The sequence below is a fragment of the Zingiber officinale genome, chromosome 9A (assembly GCF_018446385.1).
Source record: "Zingiber officinale cultivar Zhangliang chromosome 9A, Zo_v1.1, whole genome shotgun sequence".
Classification (NCBI taxonomy): Eukaryota; Viridiplantae; Streptophyta; class Magnoliopsida; order Zingiberales; family Zingiberaceae; genus Zingiber; species Zingiber officinale.
This window is the reverse complement of record NC_056002.1, coordinates 35,485,510-35,504,736: the sequence shown is the minus strand read 5'-3', so window position 1 is coordinate 35,504,736 and position 19,227 is coordinate 35,485,510. Positions and strand designations below refer to the sequence as shown.

At 38.9% G+C, this 19,227-nt stretch overlaps 1 protein-coding gene and 1 pseudogene across 6 annotated transcripts; one reads left to right on the top strand and one right to left on the bottom strand.

The window, feature by feature from the left end:
* Positions 1–4,754: 4,754 nt before the first annotated feature.
* Positions 4,755–12,534, bottom strand: LOC122019143 (annotated as a pseudogene).
* Positions 12,535–12,646: 112 nt separating this feature from the next.
* LOC122020547 (G-box-binding factor 1-like) lies at positions 12,647–16,648 on the top strand. Of its 6 annotated transcripts, none has more exons than XM_042578517.1 (11): positions 12,647–13,042; positions 13,162–13,254; positions 13,363–13,517; positions 13,590–13,647; positions 13,911–13,959; positions 14,042–14,268; positions 14,362–14,439; positions 15,573–15,698; positions 15,810–15,942; positions 16,372–16,487; positions 16,563–16,648. In XM_042578517.1, the coding sequence occupies exons 1-9, from the start codon at positions 12,662–12,664 to the stop codon at positions 15,885–15,887; spliced, it is 1,245 nt and encodes a 414-aa protein (XP_042434451.1). In that variant the 5' UTR covers positions 12,647–12,661; the 3' UTR covers positions 15,888–15,942; positions 16,372–16,487; positions 16,563–16,648. The 6 variants fall into 6 exon arrangements, with proteins under 6 accessions (XP_042434451.1, XP_042434456.1, XP_042434455.1 ...); XM_042578522.1 differs by having other exon boundaries at positions 16,280–16,487; XM_042578521.1 differs by having other exon boundaries at positions 15,810–16,165.
* Positions 16,649–19,227: the final 2,579 nt, after the last annotated feature.

Here is a 19,227-nt window from a genome sequence, read left to right as displayed (position 1 = left end):
AAGAGGAGCTCATAAGGATTGTCATGTTAAACCCTGCAGGTGGACTTAGTCCGACATGACAATAAGGTTGAGTGGTACTACTCTTGGACCTAGATATTAATTAAATGAGTTGTCAGTAACTCACTTAATTAGTGGACATTCGATATCTTAAACACAGGGAGACTAACATACTCATAATAAGAAGGAGCCCAAAAATGTAATTTGGGATTGGTGCGGTAGTTCAATAATAGTTCTCTAGTGGAATGAATTATTATTGATAAAATTAAGTTGTGTGTTCGGGGCGAACACGGGATGCTAAATTTTATCAGGAGACCAAAACCAATTCCTCCTCTCGGTCCCTATCGTAGCCTCTTATTTATAGAGTACTATACCCACCTATACCCACCTTCTATACCCACCAATAGGGGGCCGGCCAAGCTAGGGCCGGCCTAGGTATAAAATTGGGTGGCCGGCCCTAGCTTGAACCCAAGCTAGTGGGGGCCGGCCAAATTAATTAAAAAAGAAATTTAATTTTAATTTTTATTATGTGGAAGATATAATTTATTAAAGAGAATTAAAATTAAAATATCTCTCTTGTAAAAGATCTACAAAAGATTAAAGAAAGAGATTAGATCTCTTTCCTTATTTGTAGATTGGTGAGATATTTTATTTTCTCTTTAAAAATTATTCACATGTTGTAAAATTAAAATTATATAAATTTCCTTTTTATCAACCATGAAGAGATTTTGAAGAGAAATTTTATTTTTTAAAAATTTCCGGAAACAAATTAGGAAGTTTTAATTGTTGATTGAAACTTGTCCAATTTGTTTTCATTGATGTGGCCGGCCATTAGAGATTAAATTGGGAAATTTTATTTTTCTCAATTAAATCATATCAAGGAAATTAAGGAAATTTTATTGTAATTAAATTTTCTAATTTGCCTAGGCCAAGGAATATAAAAGAAGGGGTGAGGGTGCATTCATAAGACATAACCTCTATTATTTTCTCTCCCTCTTTTCCTTGGTGTTGTGGCTGGCCATCATCTCTTCTCCTCTTCCTCTTTGTGGTGGCCGAAACTCTCTATTGCTTGGAGCTCTTGTGGAGGCCGGATACTACTTGGAGAAGAAGAAGAAGAAGGAGAGAAAGCTTGCATCTCTTGGAGCTTGGTTGGTGTTTTGTTCTTCATCCTTGGTAAAGCTTTTTTGTGGCCGAACCTAGCTAGGAGGAGAAGAAGGTGGTTGGTGGTTTCTCATCTTGGAAGAACGTTGCCCACACAACGTCTGAGGTTAGAAGAGGAATACGGTAGAAGATCAAGAGGTTTTTCTCAAAGGTATAACTAGTAATTTTTCTTTCCGCATCATACTAGTTATTTTTGGAAAAATACCAAATACAAGAGGCTTATGATTCTAGAATTGCGAATATGTTTTTCGATGTTGTGTTCTTTTGTTTTTTCTTTTCCTTGTGATTTGATTGTTCTTTTCGGTTAACCTAAAGTTATTTTAGGAAATTAAATATTAGCTTTCTATAAAAGGTTTTGTCTAGTCGGTGGTGGTTGCTCCCATATCCAATAAGGCCATGTGCCTCGCCACGTCAGTACTGGGAACCGATTATGGAAATTAATATTTAATGGAATTAATAACTTAAGGTGATTTGGGTCGAACGTGTTAAGTTCCGCAGGAGACCCAAGTCAAAACCTAAAAGAACGAATAGATTAAGTTTTGGATCAAACGTGTTAAGTTCCGCAGGCGATCCAAAATTTAATTTAAAAGAACACATGGTAGCTAGGAAAAGGTTCAGACCTTTGTACAAATTTTTGTACAGTGGAACCTCTAGGTTTTCCGAGTAGCAACTAACAAGAATTCTGGATTTGGGTTGAGTGACAGATGCTGTCGAAGATGGATTGTTTGCCATTGATAACAGATAATCTGAAGGAAAAAAAATTATATATAACAAGTCTGAGAATATTATGTCTTGTTTAACAACTAACAAGACATAATATGATAATAAAATTTAATTATACCATACAAAAATACAATACAAAATAATAAAAATATGAAATATAACATTAAGTCATTAACAAGTTGAATATTTTTTTATATATCTTAATCTAATTAATAAAATTTATTAGATATTTGTTTAAATAAATTTAATTTTAAATATATTTTTTATATTATTAAATTGTTATATACTTATGATTTATATAAATTAATAATATTTATTATAATTTTTAAAATTTTAATTTAATTTTCATATTTTTAAAACTGATTTATATAAATTATTAATATTTATTAGAATTTTTAAAATTTTAATATAATTTTAATAATTAATATTTATAAATCTGATTAATATACCTTTATAATATATAAAATTTATAAATATGATTTATATAAATTAATAATACTTATTAAAAATTTTAAAATTTTAATATGTATAAATCCGATTAATATAAATTTATAATATATAAAATTTATAATTTATAAATAATTAAATATGATTTATTAATTTATTAATATGTATTATATGTTTTTTAATTTTAAATATTTTTATATTTTTAAATCTGATAAAGTGATAAATGATAATATTTATTATAATTTTTTAAATCTGTTAATATATAAATTAATATTTAATATTATTTATTTAAATAAATTAAATATATTATTTATATATTTAAATATGATTATATAAATTAATAATGGTTATTAGAATTTTATATATAATTTTATATATTTAAATTTGTTTTATATAAATTAATAATATTTATTATAAAAAAGATAAATTTTAAATATATTTAATTGGGATCTTAATTTTATTAGGCTTTATGAACTCAACCCTATTATTAAAATTATCCCCGTTAGGAGTTAGGAATTGTTTTAATTTATTAAATCTAAAAAAAAAAATGCAAAAAACGCGTCTCTGTCGCGAGTCTCGCGCGACGGCGCAGATGCCACAGGCCGCCACTGGTGGCTCGCGGGAGGGCTCCGGCGCTGCCGGAAGCTTCGCCGGACGAGTCCGATGCGTCCGGCGAAGTACGGTGTTGCTTCCAGCGGCGCCGGTAGCGTCGCGTGGAAAGCTTTTGGCACAGCCAGAAGCATCACGACTCTACCGGCGTTGCTCGAAACAACGCCAGACTTCGTCGGACGCGTACGACGCGTCCGACGACGCTTCAGGCAGCGTTTGACACCTGCGATGCGTCTGGTGTTGCCGCGACGAAGATTTGAGAAACAAAAAAACATAAATGAACAGAAAATAAACTTACCGGAAGCAACGCGAGGAAGACGAAGAGTCGGGGCGATGAAACAAACTAACGCCTGACAAATACCTAAAAACGAGTTTAAGATGCGTTAAAAAGCTAGGCCTGTCGAGCTCGCCGAACCCACCGAAGCGCGTGGAGGACTGCCGAGGACCGCTTAGGCGGCCCAACCGCCTAGGGTTTCCGCCTCACTGGTTTCCGGCGTGGCATCCTGCCGCACAGCGCAAATATGTATGATCTCTTTTTTTTTTCAAAGCTTTGGATTTCACATAAATCTCATTATAATTTCAACATGTATATATATATAGTCACAAAGGGACTTTTTTTTTTACATTTTAAATTTTTTTTTTAATTATACATGTTATTTTATTAGATTTAATTTATTTTTTTATTATCTCTCAATTCTAACTTTTTTTTTTTTTTAGTTACGTTTCTCTTTGATTGGTCACACATTACCAATAAAAATATGAATTATACTTTTTTGTCTTATCCATACAATGAAAATAAAAAAATATTAGTCTTTAGTCCCCTCTTCCCAATTCCAACTCCCCTACTCTTGTTCATTGAGCTTAGGAAAAAGAAATCACACCTAATATTATCACGTTGATCTTGTTGTTGCTACTATATTTCTTGCTTGATTAAATTTAAATGTTGATGCTTCGTCCATATTGTGTCTAATCAAAATGAATGATTTTATTATTTTTTGACAATAACGAGTTACATATCTCTACCATTCCGCTTCCTTGAAAGACATTAAGTTTAACTTTTATTTAGATATATTTACAATCATAAATTGTTCAATTTCTCCTTTGTCTTCATTCTATAATTTACGACTATTCGGTTTAGGTGATGAAAAATATGATTTATTTTTTCTTTTACTTTGTGACTAAAAAGACTTTCATTTAGTTCTTGATAAATGATAATGATTGGCTTGCTCTCACTGTGATATTTATTTTTTAAAAATTGTATTCACTTTTATCATTTTGTACATGTGTTATTTATTTATTTTTTATGCTTCATGGATGATGATGAGTTTGGAAGCATGATTTTTTTTATTATTGTCTTATTATTTTTTTTATTGTTGTCTTATTACATTGTTCTTATTTCCTTAATTTTACTCCTCGTTGTAAGGACTATATCTTTCTTTATTTTTAAATAATTCGGCTAAGTGAATTCAATACTTATTATCTCTTTAATGTGTATTATTATATCAAATAATAATATATTATTTAATACACATAAAACTTTATATTTTTTGAATTATGTTATCAAAATAATATGATAATTTAATTAATAATTTGTATCTCCACTAGTGAGAAAATTAAATTTTATATAAAAAATTATTTTCAGTCCTAACTCTGAAAGTTTATTGAATGCAAAAGGATGAGTTTTTTTTTCTTTTTATTTTTTTTGCCAAATCGACTTGAGCCGGTCCTGATTCAGACCAACCAAGATGCACTGTTATATGGGCATTCTGAATAGGAATAACTAGGCAAGTTCACGGACAGGAAAGAAATCTAGTGCTGGAAGAAGAAGAACATGCTGTAGAAGCTCATCTGGATTTCATAGGTTTTCTGTTTGGATTGAGCTTTTGAGCGGCACGTACTCGCCCAAGTTATCATATACCGCACCCTTGTCGATCTGCTGGTGACGGTAACTCTTGCAGACATGGTAGAAGACGCTCTGCACGAGACGGCTGACGAGGTTCACAACAACAAGCACGGCCACAAGGGGGACGCCTTGGCGACGACGCTGGTGGCGCCGAGGCTGCCCTCCTCCTCGCGGGGGTCCTTGACAACGACGGCGCGGAAGATAGTTAAGACCAGACAGCAGGCGGTTGTGTAGGCTAGGACGAGAGCAGCAGCCATGCGGACGCGGACGCGGCCGCGGCCGCGGAGGAGGTAGCGGCTCTTGGCAATGGCCGCTAGGCCGCAGAGGGGCTCAAGGACGGAGACGACGTACGCTGGCGAGACGCCACAGCGCGGAGATGTTGTTTCCGGTAAATTCCGGAGTATGCAAACTGATCGTCGAGGCTAGTGTTCGACACTATCTCCGTAAACGATATTGCTCCGCTACGGTGCTTAACGGATTGTTGCAATTCGTTCCCAAGATACAACGACGACAATCGTCTCGGAATCGTAGCACTCCGACTTCCGAGACCAGCGAACCTTCTCGTAGGCTTCTTGGACTCTTGAATGCACAAGATGAGTGAGTGAATACTTGAGGAGGAGAAGATTAAGTTGAGTGATTTGATTCCAATCTGGAGGGTTCTATTTATACAGAAGGAAGAGGCTTTAGGGAGGGGTGTGACCTTTGGGTGGATTAATCTGGGCCGTCCGGACTGAAGAGTTATAACCCTTCACATAGCCCCTTTAATCTCATCCATCAGATCTAAGAGTTGTGACCCTCAGATCTATCAGCCATCGGATCTGGATCCATTGATCCGATGCTTCAGATCATGTCTCATCCCAAGCCGTCAGATCGTGACTCATTGTGATCCAACACTCTAGATCGCATCACAAGCGATCCACCATACTTCTTTGATCAACGTTGATCAAAGTGCGCCTACAAAGCGCCCATTGCGCACGTGCGCACGTGCGCACGTGGCGGGTGGCGGGCTCACAGGTGCGAGCACCTGCTCGCCCCTGAGCAGAGAGTACCTGGTACTTTTCTGAGTTAACTCCAATAACTCAACATCATTAATAAGTAAGGAATGCACATCGGAAATTTCCGATGTGGGACTATTCTCCCTTGCATTTCCTTAATGAATAACCAACGTTATTTTGGGCCGACTTTGAACATTAATTTCTCATTCACCCTTAATCGGTTTTGAGCAAATTAATAGTCTAAATCTATCTACGCGAAACGTAGATTTCAATTTTGAAGTCAATTACGACTTTCAACAATTGATGGCTTCCGATTTTTCCTCCTCAAAATCGTATTGGTCCATTTAGGCCCCAATATCCAACAATCCCCCACATGAATGGAAATTAATGTAATGCGTGTATGCATGCTGACACTTTACAAGAGTCCAATCGATAAGTCACTGCATCGGGAGAGGTAGCTTGTGGCTTTGAACCTTCCGTAGTGGAATGCTATCGAGTATACTAGGCTGCGCAGTGAACGTGATGTCTTGAACTGCTCAGCTATTTGTGTATATTAAGACAATAACACCCACACAGAGACCTATCTCACCTACTTTAGGTTCTCATGGTTGGTTCCGTTTTGGCCATGGACACCATCTTGGATTCATGAGTGTTTCATTGAAGCGGCCTGTCTTCACACTCACATAGGTGACACTTCTATCAAGAGTATCCTACCATACTCCACCTTATAAGGTATAGAAGTCACTAAAAGCATAAGCTTAACCTCACTACATGAGGTAGGACAACACAAATTCATCCTAGGATTGGGATAGAGATAAACTATCTCCTGTGCTGAACCACAACTTCTGAAACTTTGTTGTCCCATTGAACCAAGATCTTGGGATCTCCAGTCAACAAGGTTGGGTTTTCCACTTCAGTCGTTTTCAGTTGTAGATTTTTTTAATCCCATTCCTCTTGATGAGCAGTATACTTGATCTCGACTCAACCCTTTCGTAAGAGGATCTGCCAAATTATCTTTGGACTTAACATAGTTGATTGCAATCACTCCATTCGAGATCAACTGCCTAATGGTATTATGTCTACGACGTATATGTCTTGACTTCCCATTATACATACTACTCTGTGCCCTTCCAATCGCCGATTGACTATCACAGTGGATTAGTAAGGCAGGTACAGGTTTTTCCCAGCTCGGAATATCTTCCAAGAAGTTCCGCAGCCATTCAGCTTCCTCAGCTGCTTTGTCTAGTGCTATAAACTCGGATTCCATAGTTGACCGAGCAATGCACGTCTGCTTAGTGGATTTCCAAGATACTGCTCCCCCACCGATCGTGAATACATATCCACTAGTGGATTTGGAGTCTTTTGTATCTGATATCCAATTAGCATCACAATATCCCTCCAACACAGCGGGATATTTTCCATAATGTAATCCATAGTTCATAGTATATTTCAAATATCTAAGAACTCGCATCAATGCCTTCCAATGGGCGTCGTTTGGATTACTGGTGAAACGACTCAGCTTGTTGACCGTACAGGCAATATCCGGACGTGTGCAGTTTGTAAGATACATCAAACTGCCTATTATCCGAGAGTATTCCAACTGCGATATGGTCTCACCATGGTTTTTCGCTAAGTGTTGACTTAGATCCATAGGTGTTTTTACAGTAGAAAGATCGTACGCATTGAATCTTTTCAATACTGATTCTACATAATGGGATTGTGTTAGAACTATCCCCTCTGATGACCTGAGAATTTTAATTCCCAATATAACATCTGCTTGACCCATATCTTTCATATCGAAATTTTTGGTCAACATTTTCTTTGTAGTCATGATTACATCATGATTACTGCCCATTATTAGCATGTCGTCTACGTACAGACAGACGATTATATAGCCTTTGGGTGTGTCTTTGACATAAATGCATTTGTCACATTCATTTATTCTGAATTCGTTTGACAGCATTACTTTGTCAAATTTTTCGTGCCATTGTTTAGGCGCTTGCTTAAGTCCGTATAACGACTTAACAAGTCGACACACCTTTTTCTCATTTCTTGGAGCTACGAACCCTTCGGGTTGCTCCATATAAATTTCTTCTTCCAACTCACCATTTAAGAATGCAGTCTTAACATCCATTTGATGTATTTCAAGGTCATACAGTGCTGCAATGGCTATTAGCACTCGTATGGACGTAATCCTTATCACCGGTGAGTAGGTGTCGAAGTAATTAAGGCCTTCCTCTTGCTTGTACCCTTTGGCTACAAGTCTGGCCTTATACTTGTCAATTGATCCATCAGCTTTATACTTGCGTTTTAGTATCCACTTACAACCTAATGGTTTATTACCAGAAGGAAGGTCTACTAATTCCCAAGTATGATTATTCATGATAGACTCAATCTCACTATTGACAGCTTCTTTCCACATTGGAGCATCGGGACTAGAGAGAGCCTCACTTAATGTTCTTGGTTCCATTTCTGACATGAAAGTCATGAAATCTGGCCCGAACGATTTCTCAACTCTAGCCCGTTTGCTACGACGTGGCTCTTTGTTTTGATTGTCAATAGTTCTTTTATAACAGCTAAGTTCGGTAACGACATTCTCATTTGAACTTCCGTTGTTATCATTTTCAACATTTCCCTTCTTATTTGGGAATACGTTTTCAAAGAATATTGCATTCCGAGATTCTATTGTTGTTCCCACATGAATATCAGGAATGTCTGATTTGTGAACTAGGAAACGATATGCACTACTATTATGGGCATATCCGACAAATACCGCATCGAACGTTTTAGGTCCGATCTTTACTTGCTTTGGTTTAGGTACTTCGACCTTTGCCAAGCACCCCCACACTTTCAGGTCTTTGTACGATGGCTCGCGGCCTTTCCATAGTTCATAAGGAGTTTTATCACTTTTCTTATGAGGGATTTTGTTGAGAATGTGATTTGCCGATAATATTGCTTCCCCCCATAAGTTTTGAGGTAAGCCTGAATTTATCAACAAGGCATTCATCATCTCTTTTAGTGTCCGATTTTTACGTTCGGTAACACCGTTCGATTGAGGTGAGTAAGGTGCCGTTGTTTGATGAATAATGCCAGATTCTGAACAAAATTCATTAAACGGTGCACCATATTCTCCACCTCTATCACTACGAATTATTTTAATTCGTTTGTCAAGTTGATTTTCAACTTCTGTTTTATAAGTTCTAAATGCCTCTAGGGCTTCGTCTTTACTTCTTAAAAGAAAGACATAACAGAATTTTGTGCAGTCATCGATAAAAGTAATAAAATACTTTTTACCTCCTCTAGTTTGCACAAATTTCAAGTCGCATAGATCACTATGTATTAACTCTAGAGGAGTCGTTGACCTTTCCACCGAATGAAAAGGTAGTTTCGTCATTTTTGCTTCCACGCACACTTCACATTTGTGTGTTCCGTCAACATTGACGTTTGGTAATAAATTTAATTTGACGAGACGTTTAAGAGTATTATTATGCACATGTCCGAGTCGATCATGCCACAAATTAAAACACTCAACAACATAGCTGGAAGCATTTATTTTATTACCATCAATATTTCAGAGTACAGGCATTACAACCATTTTGAATAGACCCTTTTCTAGGTACCCCTTTCCTACGAAGATATTATTCTTCGTAAGTACAAAGTTGTCTGACTGGAACACTAGCCTAAATCCGGCCTTAACTAGTGCCGCTCCAGAAACTAGGTTCTTACTGATGTCGGGAACATGGAGTACATCAATGAGTGTTAGCTCCTTTCCGGACGTCATCTTCAGAACAACTTTTCCGAGTCCGACAATTGGCGACGTCGTGGAATTACCCATATAGAGCTTCCTGCCATTTATCGGAGTATACTTGGAGAACATCGCCTTATCGGAACAGATATGACGAGTTGCTCCAGTATCAATGAACCACTGCTTCGGGTTGGTATCCACCAAGTTGGCTTCAAATACAACCGCAGTGAGATCCAAGTCCTCAAGAGAGGTTGCGACGTGGTTCGCAGCATCCTTTGGCCCCTTGGTTGGCTTCTTCGGGCGTCTGCAGTCTTTGGACAGGTGTCCTGCCTTTCCACAGTTGTAGCAGGATCCCTTGAACTTCTTCGCTTGTGCCTTCTTCTTGAACTGTTTCGGCTTTTTAGCGTTCGGCTCGACCAGGTTAGACATATCGTCTATAGTCCGCTTGGTTCCTCTGCAGTCGGATAACTTTCGATTATCCTCCTCTATTCGTAGCCTCAGGATCAGGTCTTGCAGCCCTATCTCCTTTTGCTTGTGCTTTAGGTAATTCTTGAAATCCTTCCATAACGGAGGGAGCTTCTCAATTACCGCAGCAACTGCGAATGACTCGTTCAGCTTCATTCCTTCGGCGTCCAGATCATGCAGTATTAATTGCATATCTTGGACTTGAGATGAGACGCTCTTTGAGTCCACCATCTTGAAATCCAGAAACCGACCGACGATGAATTTCTTCAGTCCGGCATTTTCGGTCTTGTATTTCTTCTCAAGCGATTCCCACAAAGATTTCGTTGTCTCCAATGAACAATACACGTTATACAACGTGTTGTCCAAGGCGTTGAGAATGTAGTTGCGACACGAAAATCTCCGTGCGTCCACGTATCGCAAGCAGCCTTGCTACCGTACAACTTGACTAATCTTGAGATAAATAGTCCAACCTTACATTTTGTCCTCCAAGTAAATCTAGGAAGCATTTTGGCTACTGATGTGATACCTCAGCTTCACCAGTAATTTAATCGTCATAGATCTATCTTGCATGAGAATTAAACCCTAATTGTTTGGTAACTACATCCTATCTTTTACCAACACATCTGTTGAACCCCGGGTAGCTTCTTGAGTATGCAAACTGATCGTCGAGGCTAGTGTTCGACACTATCTCCGTAAACGATATTGCTCCGCTACGGTGCTTAACGGATTGTTGCAATTCGTTCCCAAGATACAACGACGACGAACGTCTCGGAATCGTAGCACTCCGACTTCCGAGACCAGCGAACCTTCTCGTAGGCTTCTTGGACTCTTGAATGCACAAGATGAGTGAGTGAATACTTGAGGAAGAGAAGATTAAGTTGAGTGATTTGATTCCAATCTGGAGGGTTCTATTTATACAGAAGGAAGAGGCTTTAGGGAGGGGTGTGACCTTTGGGTGGATTAATCTGGGCCGTCCGGACTGAAGAGTTATAACCCTTCACATAGCCCCTTTAATCTCATCCATCAGATCTAAGAGTTGTGACCCTCAGATCTATCAGCCATCGGATCTGGATCCATTGATCTGATGCTTCAGATCATGTCTCATCCCAAGCCGTCAGATCGTGACTCATTGTGATCCAACGCTCTAGATCGCATCACAAGCGATCCACCATACTTCTTTGATCAACGTTGATCAACGGCTGCCATCCGTTCGCCCAACCAACTGTCCAGTCATCTCCCTTTGCCCACGAGGATGCCACATAGGCACTGCCATGTCAGGTACTAGCCTGACACGTCACCCGAGTGCCATGTAGGCACTGCAATGTCACCTGGAGCATAAATTTAAGCTCCTCGCGACGATGCGAAGTGCAAAGTGCAAAGTGCAAAGTGCGCACGTGGCGGGCTCACAGGTGCGAGCACCTGCTCGCCCCTGAGCAGAGAGTACCTGGTACTTTTCTGAGTTAACTCCAATAACTCAACATCATTAATAAGTAAGGAATGCACATCGGAAATTTCCGATGTGGGACTATTCTCCCTTGCATTTCCTTAATGAATAACCAACGTTATTTTGGGCCGACTTTGAACATTAATTTCTCATTCACCCTTAATCGGTTTTGAGCAAATTAATAGTCTAAATCTATCTACGCGAAACGTAGATTTCAATTTTGAAGTCAATTACGACTTTCAACAATTGATGGCTTCCATTTTTTCTCCTCAAAATCGTATTGGTCAATTTAGGCCCCAATATCCAACAGGAGATGTATACGTAGGCAGCGAGGAAGGCGAGGAGGGCGAGGGCGATGAGGAAGACAACGAGGGGGGAGGAGGGGAAAAGAAGGAGAAGAGGGAGGAGGACGAGGACGTGAGCGAGGATGTAGAGGAACATGAGCAGGGCGGACCACAGGAAGGTGCGGAAGAGGCGGGGGATGATGGGGCGGACGGCAGCGAGGGAGGAGGCGAAGGAGACGGGCTTGCCAGCATAGAGGGAGGTGACGGTGAAAACGATGGCGGCGGTGGAGGGAAGGGAGAAGGTAAAGAAGAAGAGGAGGTAGACGAAGAGGTTGAGGAGGAGGAGGATTCAATCGGCGGCGGGGGCGGAGGGGTTGTGGCGGAGGTGGAGTAAGAGGGGTTGGGTGAAGAGGGATTGAGCAAGGACAGAGAAGGAGAGGGGGAAGATGACAGCAAGAGCGAGGGAGGCGAAGGTGCGTGGGGCGGCTCGCGAAACCGCCACTCCCTCCCGTAGCACGTCTGCCGCCGACTATGTCTGCAGATCCATCGGTTGCTTTTTAAACCACTTCGTCCCTTTTCTTTCTCGACCCCTTCGTTTTATCTGTAGCCTAAGTGGGCTAACATTGGGCCTGAATAAAGTGAAAGGAAACAAGGGTTACAGCCTATTAAGCCCGTTTAACTTTTTAACGATCCAGCCTATCACGTGCTGCCAGCTCATCACTCGCCGTTCCTGATCTAGTTTTCTTAAAGAAATTCTTCATCTACCCACACCCAGGTCGCTTGCGGGTTCCACCTCAAGATAGCCGAGACGGATTCTGGGTCCCATGCCTATTGTTCCAATTAAAATTTAGCACGTACCATCTTCGCGTGAGATATCTGCGGGGGTGTATGGCTGCTTTGCGCCGCGTCGGATATGGTCCAATCCGCGCTGGTAAAAAAACCCTAGCGCTCAGATCTCGGCCGTGGCCGAGTCGATCCGTTTCCGCTTGCCATCTCATTCTCGGCCTCTCCACCTCCTCGTCCCGTGTCCTACGCCGCTGCCTCCACTTGGGGCGGAATCGGATGGGTTCCCACAAGGAGAAGGCAGCCACCGCAAAATTGTCGCCGGAAGCCCCCTCCAAGGGCCCACCAGAACTGCCACCGACGCCGTTGACTGCGGTCCACCCCATGCAGTCCTTATACGGACACGGAGTCCCGGCCGTTATGGCCCAGGCCTTCTATTCGCCTTCGCCGGTCGCCGCGGCGCAGCCGGTGGTCTGGGGACCTCAGGTTTGTGGAATCCCTCTTGGCGGTGTCGGAAAAAGTTTGCATCAGTGTTAAAAATTGCATCATGTAACCTTTTTTTTTTTTAATATCTGCGGGTTATTTTTGGCAATGGAATCTCCTAGCAAGTGATGCCGCCACCCTTCGGAAGCCCGATCCCTTACGCTTCGTTCTACCCGCACGGAGGATTTTATGCTCAGCCTCCTCAGATGAACGCGGTAGAAATATTCGAGGAATCCCTTTTGTTCTTTGTTTAAATTTTTTAATGCAGCTTCAGTTAGCTACGATTTGGGGTCGAATAATATTCGGAGTGGGTGATTTTCTAGGGCATGGCTTATTGGACGACTGAAACTGAAGGGAGACCCTCGGAGCAGAAGGACCAGCGTCCAGTGAGCAAGGATGTTTCTGGAGGGGAATCTCTGGGCAAACGAGAGAATAATGATATAGGAACCTCCAGTGTCGGGGAGGATGCCTCGCAGAGGTTAGCTTTACGGACTGGGACGATGGACTGTTGATTTTTGTTGACCTTTCTGTTGATATTGTTTTTCTGCAGCGATCATACTGAAACAGAGGGGTCATCTGATACCGTAGGAGACGATGGGCAACCAAAGGTATGCATGGGAAATTTCCTCTTGCTTCTCTGTTTTTGTTTGGAGACTTGTCACAATTCTTCCTGCTATTTGCAACTCTTTGGAAGCCTTTTGAAAATGATGGGGCTATATCTTTGTGACGTTTGTTTATGCCAACTTTTGTGTTGTTGAAAATGTTATCTTGGGACCAATTGATACTGTTACAGTTCGGGCTCCTTGTCTGATAAAAAACAAAAGAATATATTTTCAATTTCAGTTAACGCAAAGTTCTCTTGGTTATTCAGGAGCATTTCTCGAATAGAAAGAGAAGTCATGAAACTGTAGTTCCAAAAGGTAAATCTGCTATATGAAAAATGGTTAATCTCTGTCAATTTGGAACTTTTTGGTCATAGTCATTCCTACTGAATTTGCTCAGGTGGAACCTTTCAGTCCCTCAGCAATGATGAATATAGTGGTGCTAATGCTCAATCTTCTTATAGTGGAAGAGTGCGAACTGCCAAAAAACTTCCAGTCTCTGCCCCAGGAAGAGCAGCACTGTCTGGTTCTCAAAATAATATTGAAATGGATTTGTTGAGTTCTTCCCTTTCTGGATCTGTCCCCATGTATGCTAGGTCTAATGGGGCAAATTCAGGAACCATAATGGTAGGATGTGTAAAGGGCATGCATGAGGAACCATGAACTATATATATATATATATATATTTTTAAAATATGTTTTTATTAATATCTTTTTCAGGATGAACGTGAACTGAGGAGAGAAAAACGAAAACAATCTAACAGGGAATCAGCTAGAAGATCAAGGATGAGGAAGCAGGTATTATTTAGATTATTGAAATGTGTTCTTTGTTTCATTAAGGCGATGAAACAGTTATCAGTTTTCTCTTTTCTTGTTCGTTCTCTTCACCTTATCAGTTATCCATATTGTCAGAGTTACCAAAACTTCTGTAGCCTGTTGTATCTCTCTCTTAAATTTGTGCTAAAGATGAATGAAATTTTGTGGAGTTGACTTGCTTAAACAGAAAAATGAACTATATGCTCAACTGTATATATTTGAAAAATAACATGTTGAATTAATTGAAATGTCATGTGCATAATTAGACTTGAAAGTGCAATGCATGAAAATTATTTAATATACAAATGACCAATATGCCTAAATCATGAATTAATTTCCCATCTCCAAGCATCTAGTTTAAATATTACCCGTTCAGGTGTTGTTCATTTGGTCTGTTTTTATAGAGTACAGCTATGATGTTGCAATCAACTATGTTACCTGGTAGGCATGCCATTTGGTATTTGCACTTTTATAAAAGAGTCCCCTAAATGTCCAAGATAGTTTATTTTCAGTTGATGTTATTCCATTTTATTTTTGATTTTCTCTATCCTATATGCATGGTGAACCATTCTTTGCAAGTGTTAAGAAGTAACAGTATATAAAACATTAAAGAAATAATACATATAGCGTTGCACCCAACATAAGAATCTTGAAATGCATGTGCAAAGTTACTATGAGAAAAAAAAAAACTAGGGAACATTGAGGTGGAATCTTTATTTATGAAATGATAAAAACTCCATGTTCAAAAATGACCATCAAATGTCTAAAGTTGAGAGAGTTGAGGGAGAAGAGAAAAGAAATATTAGATTATGCAACAATTACTGGCCATATGAGCTACTCCAAAGCATCATTTACATCGTATATTGCTTACAATTTTCCAATGATCTCAAAGTCACCTATCAGATGAATGTCATAATCTCAAATTTATAGCTTTTAGGATTTCATTATTTAAATAGTTGTTAGACTTTACTCTTTTAGTGAATAAAAACACATACACTTTGTACACTTGTTTTTCTGATCTTAATCTTATGATTCACTTTGAGTTGGAAAAGTTTCACTGCATAATATCTAGACAACCAAATTGAAATTACCTTTTGTCCCTCATGTTGTATCAGCAAGAATGCGAAGAATTGGCAAGGAAAGTGAATGACTTGAACAACGAGAACACTGCCCTCAGACTAGAACTTCAAAATCTCAAGAAGCTGTGTGAGGAAATGGAAACCGAGAACAGAACATTGACGGTTAGTTTCTTTTCTTATTTGGATTATATTGGAGGATGTCACAGTTGATATTCTGCTGGAGAGTGTATGCATCTCCTTTTGATAACTGTGTACTTATATTTCTTGGAACAGGAGGATCTAAAACAAACTCAAGGAGCAGAGCTTTTGTCTGAGCTCAGCATTGGCGTAAACCAATCAGGAGACTCATGAAGTTAACATTTTCCAAAACCTAATCAAATTCTAGACGGTCTAATGGGGCTTCTTGGTAACTTTGTTCTACGTCCAATTCACTGGCGTTCCACCTGTGATACTTTTTTTGTTCATTGAGATGGTCTTTCTTTCCCATAGCTGGCTACATATTTTAGAGATTCAAGTTAAACACTTTTACTTTTTTACCACAAGAGAATTGCAGCTTCTTGTGCCAAGCTGTTTTACCTGATGTGTGGAGTAATTTAGTGTGCTTTCCGCTTGAAAAATCAGTGGGAAATGTGCGTTATAATCCTAATTCTACTTTAATCTTGTGTAAAATAACTGTTGAAATATAATTCTCAGTGAATCAAAATCAAATATGGTTGATGGTTTTGCACTATCTGTTCATGCAGTGTGGCTGTGTGCGCGCGCGCGCACTTTGCTGTCAGTTTGTCTTGAAAAGAGAATGGATGCTGACTCATCTTTATTTATCTTTTTGCATCAGACCTGACTCAGCTATAGAATTACTGATGTCTACTTTGAAAGGATGGAAGTTAGGGCTCATCTTTTGGTTCCACAGCCATATCTTCCTAATGGCTATCAAGTTGGAACTTCAAAAAGGTAAATAAAAATACATGATAAAGCTAATGTAGCAGCATTGTTTATATAAACTTTTTTCTGGTAAATGCCAAGCAGATGATTCATCAGGAGCTCCATATGCACTACAATACAAGAGAAGATGAAGTCTTATACCAGGAGCTCTTTACAGTGATCTAAAGGAAGAAAACAGACAAGGAGAAACAAATATGTGATGATGAAGTGAAAAGACCAAATCTTAGCAGTGATCAAGTCTTTGTATATAGCAACTAATTGTTCGGTAAACATATATAAAACCTGAGCTTATTATAAATATATTCAAGTTTAGGACCTTCCAAACACTTAACTAGGAAAACTAAAACTATACCATCAAAAGTGGTAGACTCCTTACATTGCAGATATTCTGATACGTTTAGTTCACTTATGCAAGATTAGAGTCAAAACAAAATGCATTACACCTTGATTATGACAATATTTATTTGTTGGTTTAGTAGTAATGTTACTAACTCAACTCGAACTATTTGAGGATATGCTCATAAGTGGCTTAGTAGTAATTTTTTATAAAAAAAAAATCATTTCATAAATTTAAATATTAATATAAAATTTTGGATATATAAAATAAAACTTGTGAAACTCTTTGAAATTTTTTTAATTTGTATATTCTTAAATTTTTGTGATAGAATTTTTATAAATAAAATAAAAGAACATAACTTTTATTATTCAAAATCAAATTAAGATTTTATAAAAAATTATCCTAGGCAGATATAGGAAAAAGAAATTATTTTAATTTATTTATTTTTTACAATAGATTGAGTATATATTATAAATTTTTACAAAAATGTATTTGATTTTTACAATTTTATTTTAAAATTGTGTAATTTGTAATTAATATGAAAAATAAAAATTCTATATCTTCATTTAAATCAAAATTTTATAAAAATCTGGGGAAAAAAAATAAAAGGGAATATAAAAAGAGGATCGACCTCGTTTAATATGTTCATCAATCGTCTAATTTTAGAACAAAAAATATATAAAATACACCAATAAATCGACATGAATGCAAAGGGTTGAGGTAAATCGATAAAATTATCTACAAATTAGAGAAGTTAAAAAAATGAAAAAGAACAGAGTGCGAGGAGTGATCGCGTTTATCAGAAAGGAGCAAGGGCGGGGGCCTTGCCGGGAAAAAAAGGGTCGGGCGCCGATGAAATGCAGCGGCTGGTCTCTGATCTCGTGGAGGACACGGGAGAAGGTGCCGAAGCCAGTGTTGAAGCCCACGAGGAGAATCACCAGCAGAAGTAGGAAGTAGAGGTAGCAGCAGCACTTGCATGACTGACCCATTTACCTCCAACCGGTCAACATACGATGGAGAGAACCAATGGATATCCGGTTTGCAGGAATAAGAAACATCCACAAACCTATGAGGAGTCAATTGGGCAAAGTTTGATTGGCAGGATCGAGCAAGTTATATGACAATTGTTCAGAAGTTTACTTTTCCTATTGCGGCTGGTTGGGATAGATTATCTTCATCTTGATTTTATCGTCCATCTAAGCATGTATCTTGACCTTTTTGAGGGGACATGTGGAGGCTCCTTCTATTTTGACACATCACAAGTCTCTCTATCAAATTTAGTCGAAAGAGATGGAAACTCGACTGACTGGATGAGTCGAGTTAGTCAACGGTTACCTCAATGATCATGTCAAAAGGTGAATACGCTCACTCCTAGTGCCCCCGCCAACCCGTCCCAGGGCCAACATAGAGGAGGTAAATTACGGACGGCTACTAGCCTTTGGAATAGTGACTAACACATAAGGGAGACATTTATTTCGGCTTTGCTGAGATTCAAACCCCAGACCTCATAATGACAACACCTCATGCGCTAGCGACTAGACCCATCCGAGGGGACAACGATTACCTCAATGATGTCAGGTGGAAGGGGTGTAAATCTCTTGCATTTATTAAAAGCATGTTTGAGAGATTGTACATTAATGAGGCGTGATACCCAATTAATGAGGTGTAGTGCATATTTAATGTTGTATGATGTCATATGTCTTAGGTCAGGCTTAGGGTGTGCCGCTATTGTACTTTTTCGAAGTCATGTCAAATTATGTGATTGGATGGGATAATTATGTTAATGAGGGTAATGATTTGTAAAGATTTTCTTGATTCTTGTGCTCTATTGAATGGCGGAGAAGCAATCCTGCCTCTTTTTTTTTCTTTGATCTATCCAACAGCTGTGGCCGAATGAGTGATGCTATATTAAGTCAGCGGAAGGTGAATGCCATTTTCCTATTTATTCATCTTCTTTCACCTTACTTCTGCTTTCGACTACCATTTCTGCCTTCGACAATCTTTCATAAGTCCCCTCCATTACTTTTGATCCTTTTTTTATCCTTAATTCATGGCTCGTGACCTTCCTCTTTCCCCTGGTATGAGTGGACTTGTTCATCCCTCACTTGAGAGGTCCGTGCCAAAATTCGACTATCCTTCGACATTTTGATTAACCATCAGATTCATATACCAAATGCGGATCAAGTGTCAGACATGCTTCTACTGGGTTTCCTCACCTTCTTTTCTAGTCAATTAAAAAGTGGTCTTCGTTTTCCAATCCTTGAATTTTTACAAGAAGTGTCGGAGTATTTTTAAATTCCTCTTTAATAATTAGCTCCAAATGTTTTTAGGATCGTGAGCAAGGTAACAGTGATCTTCAGACTTTACCAAATACCCCTGACCCTCATTTTTTTTCATTATTTTTATCATCCA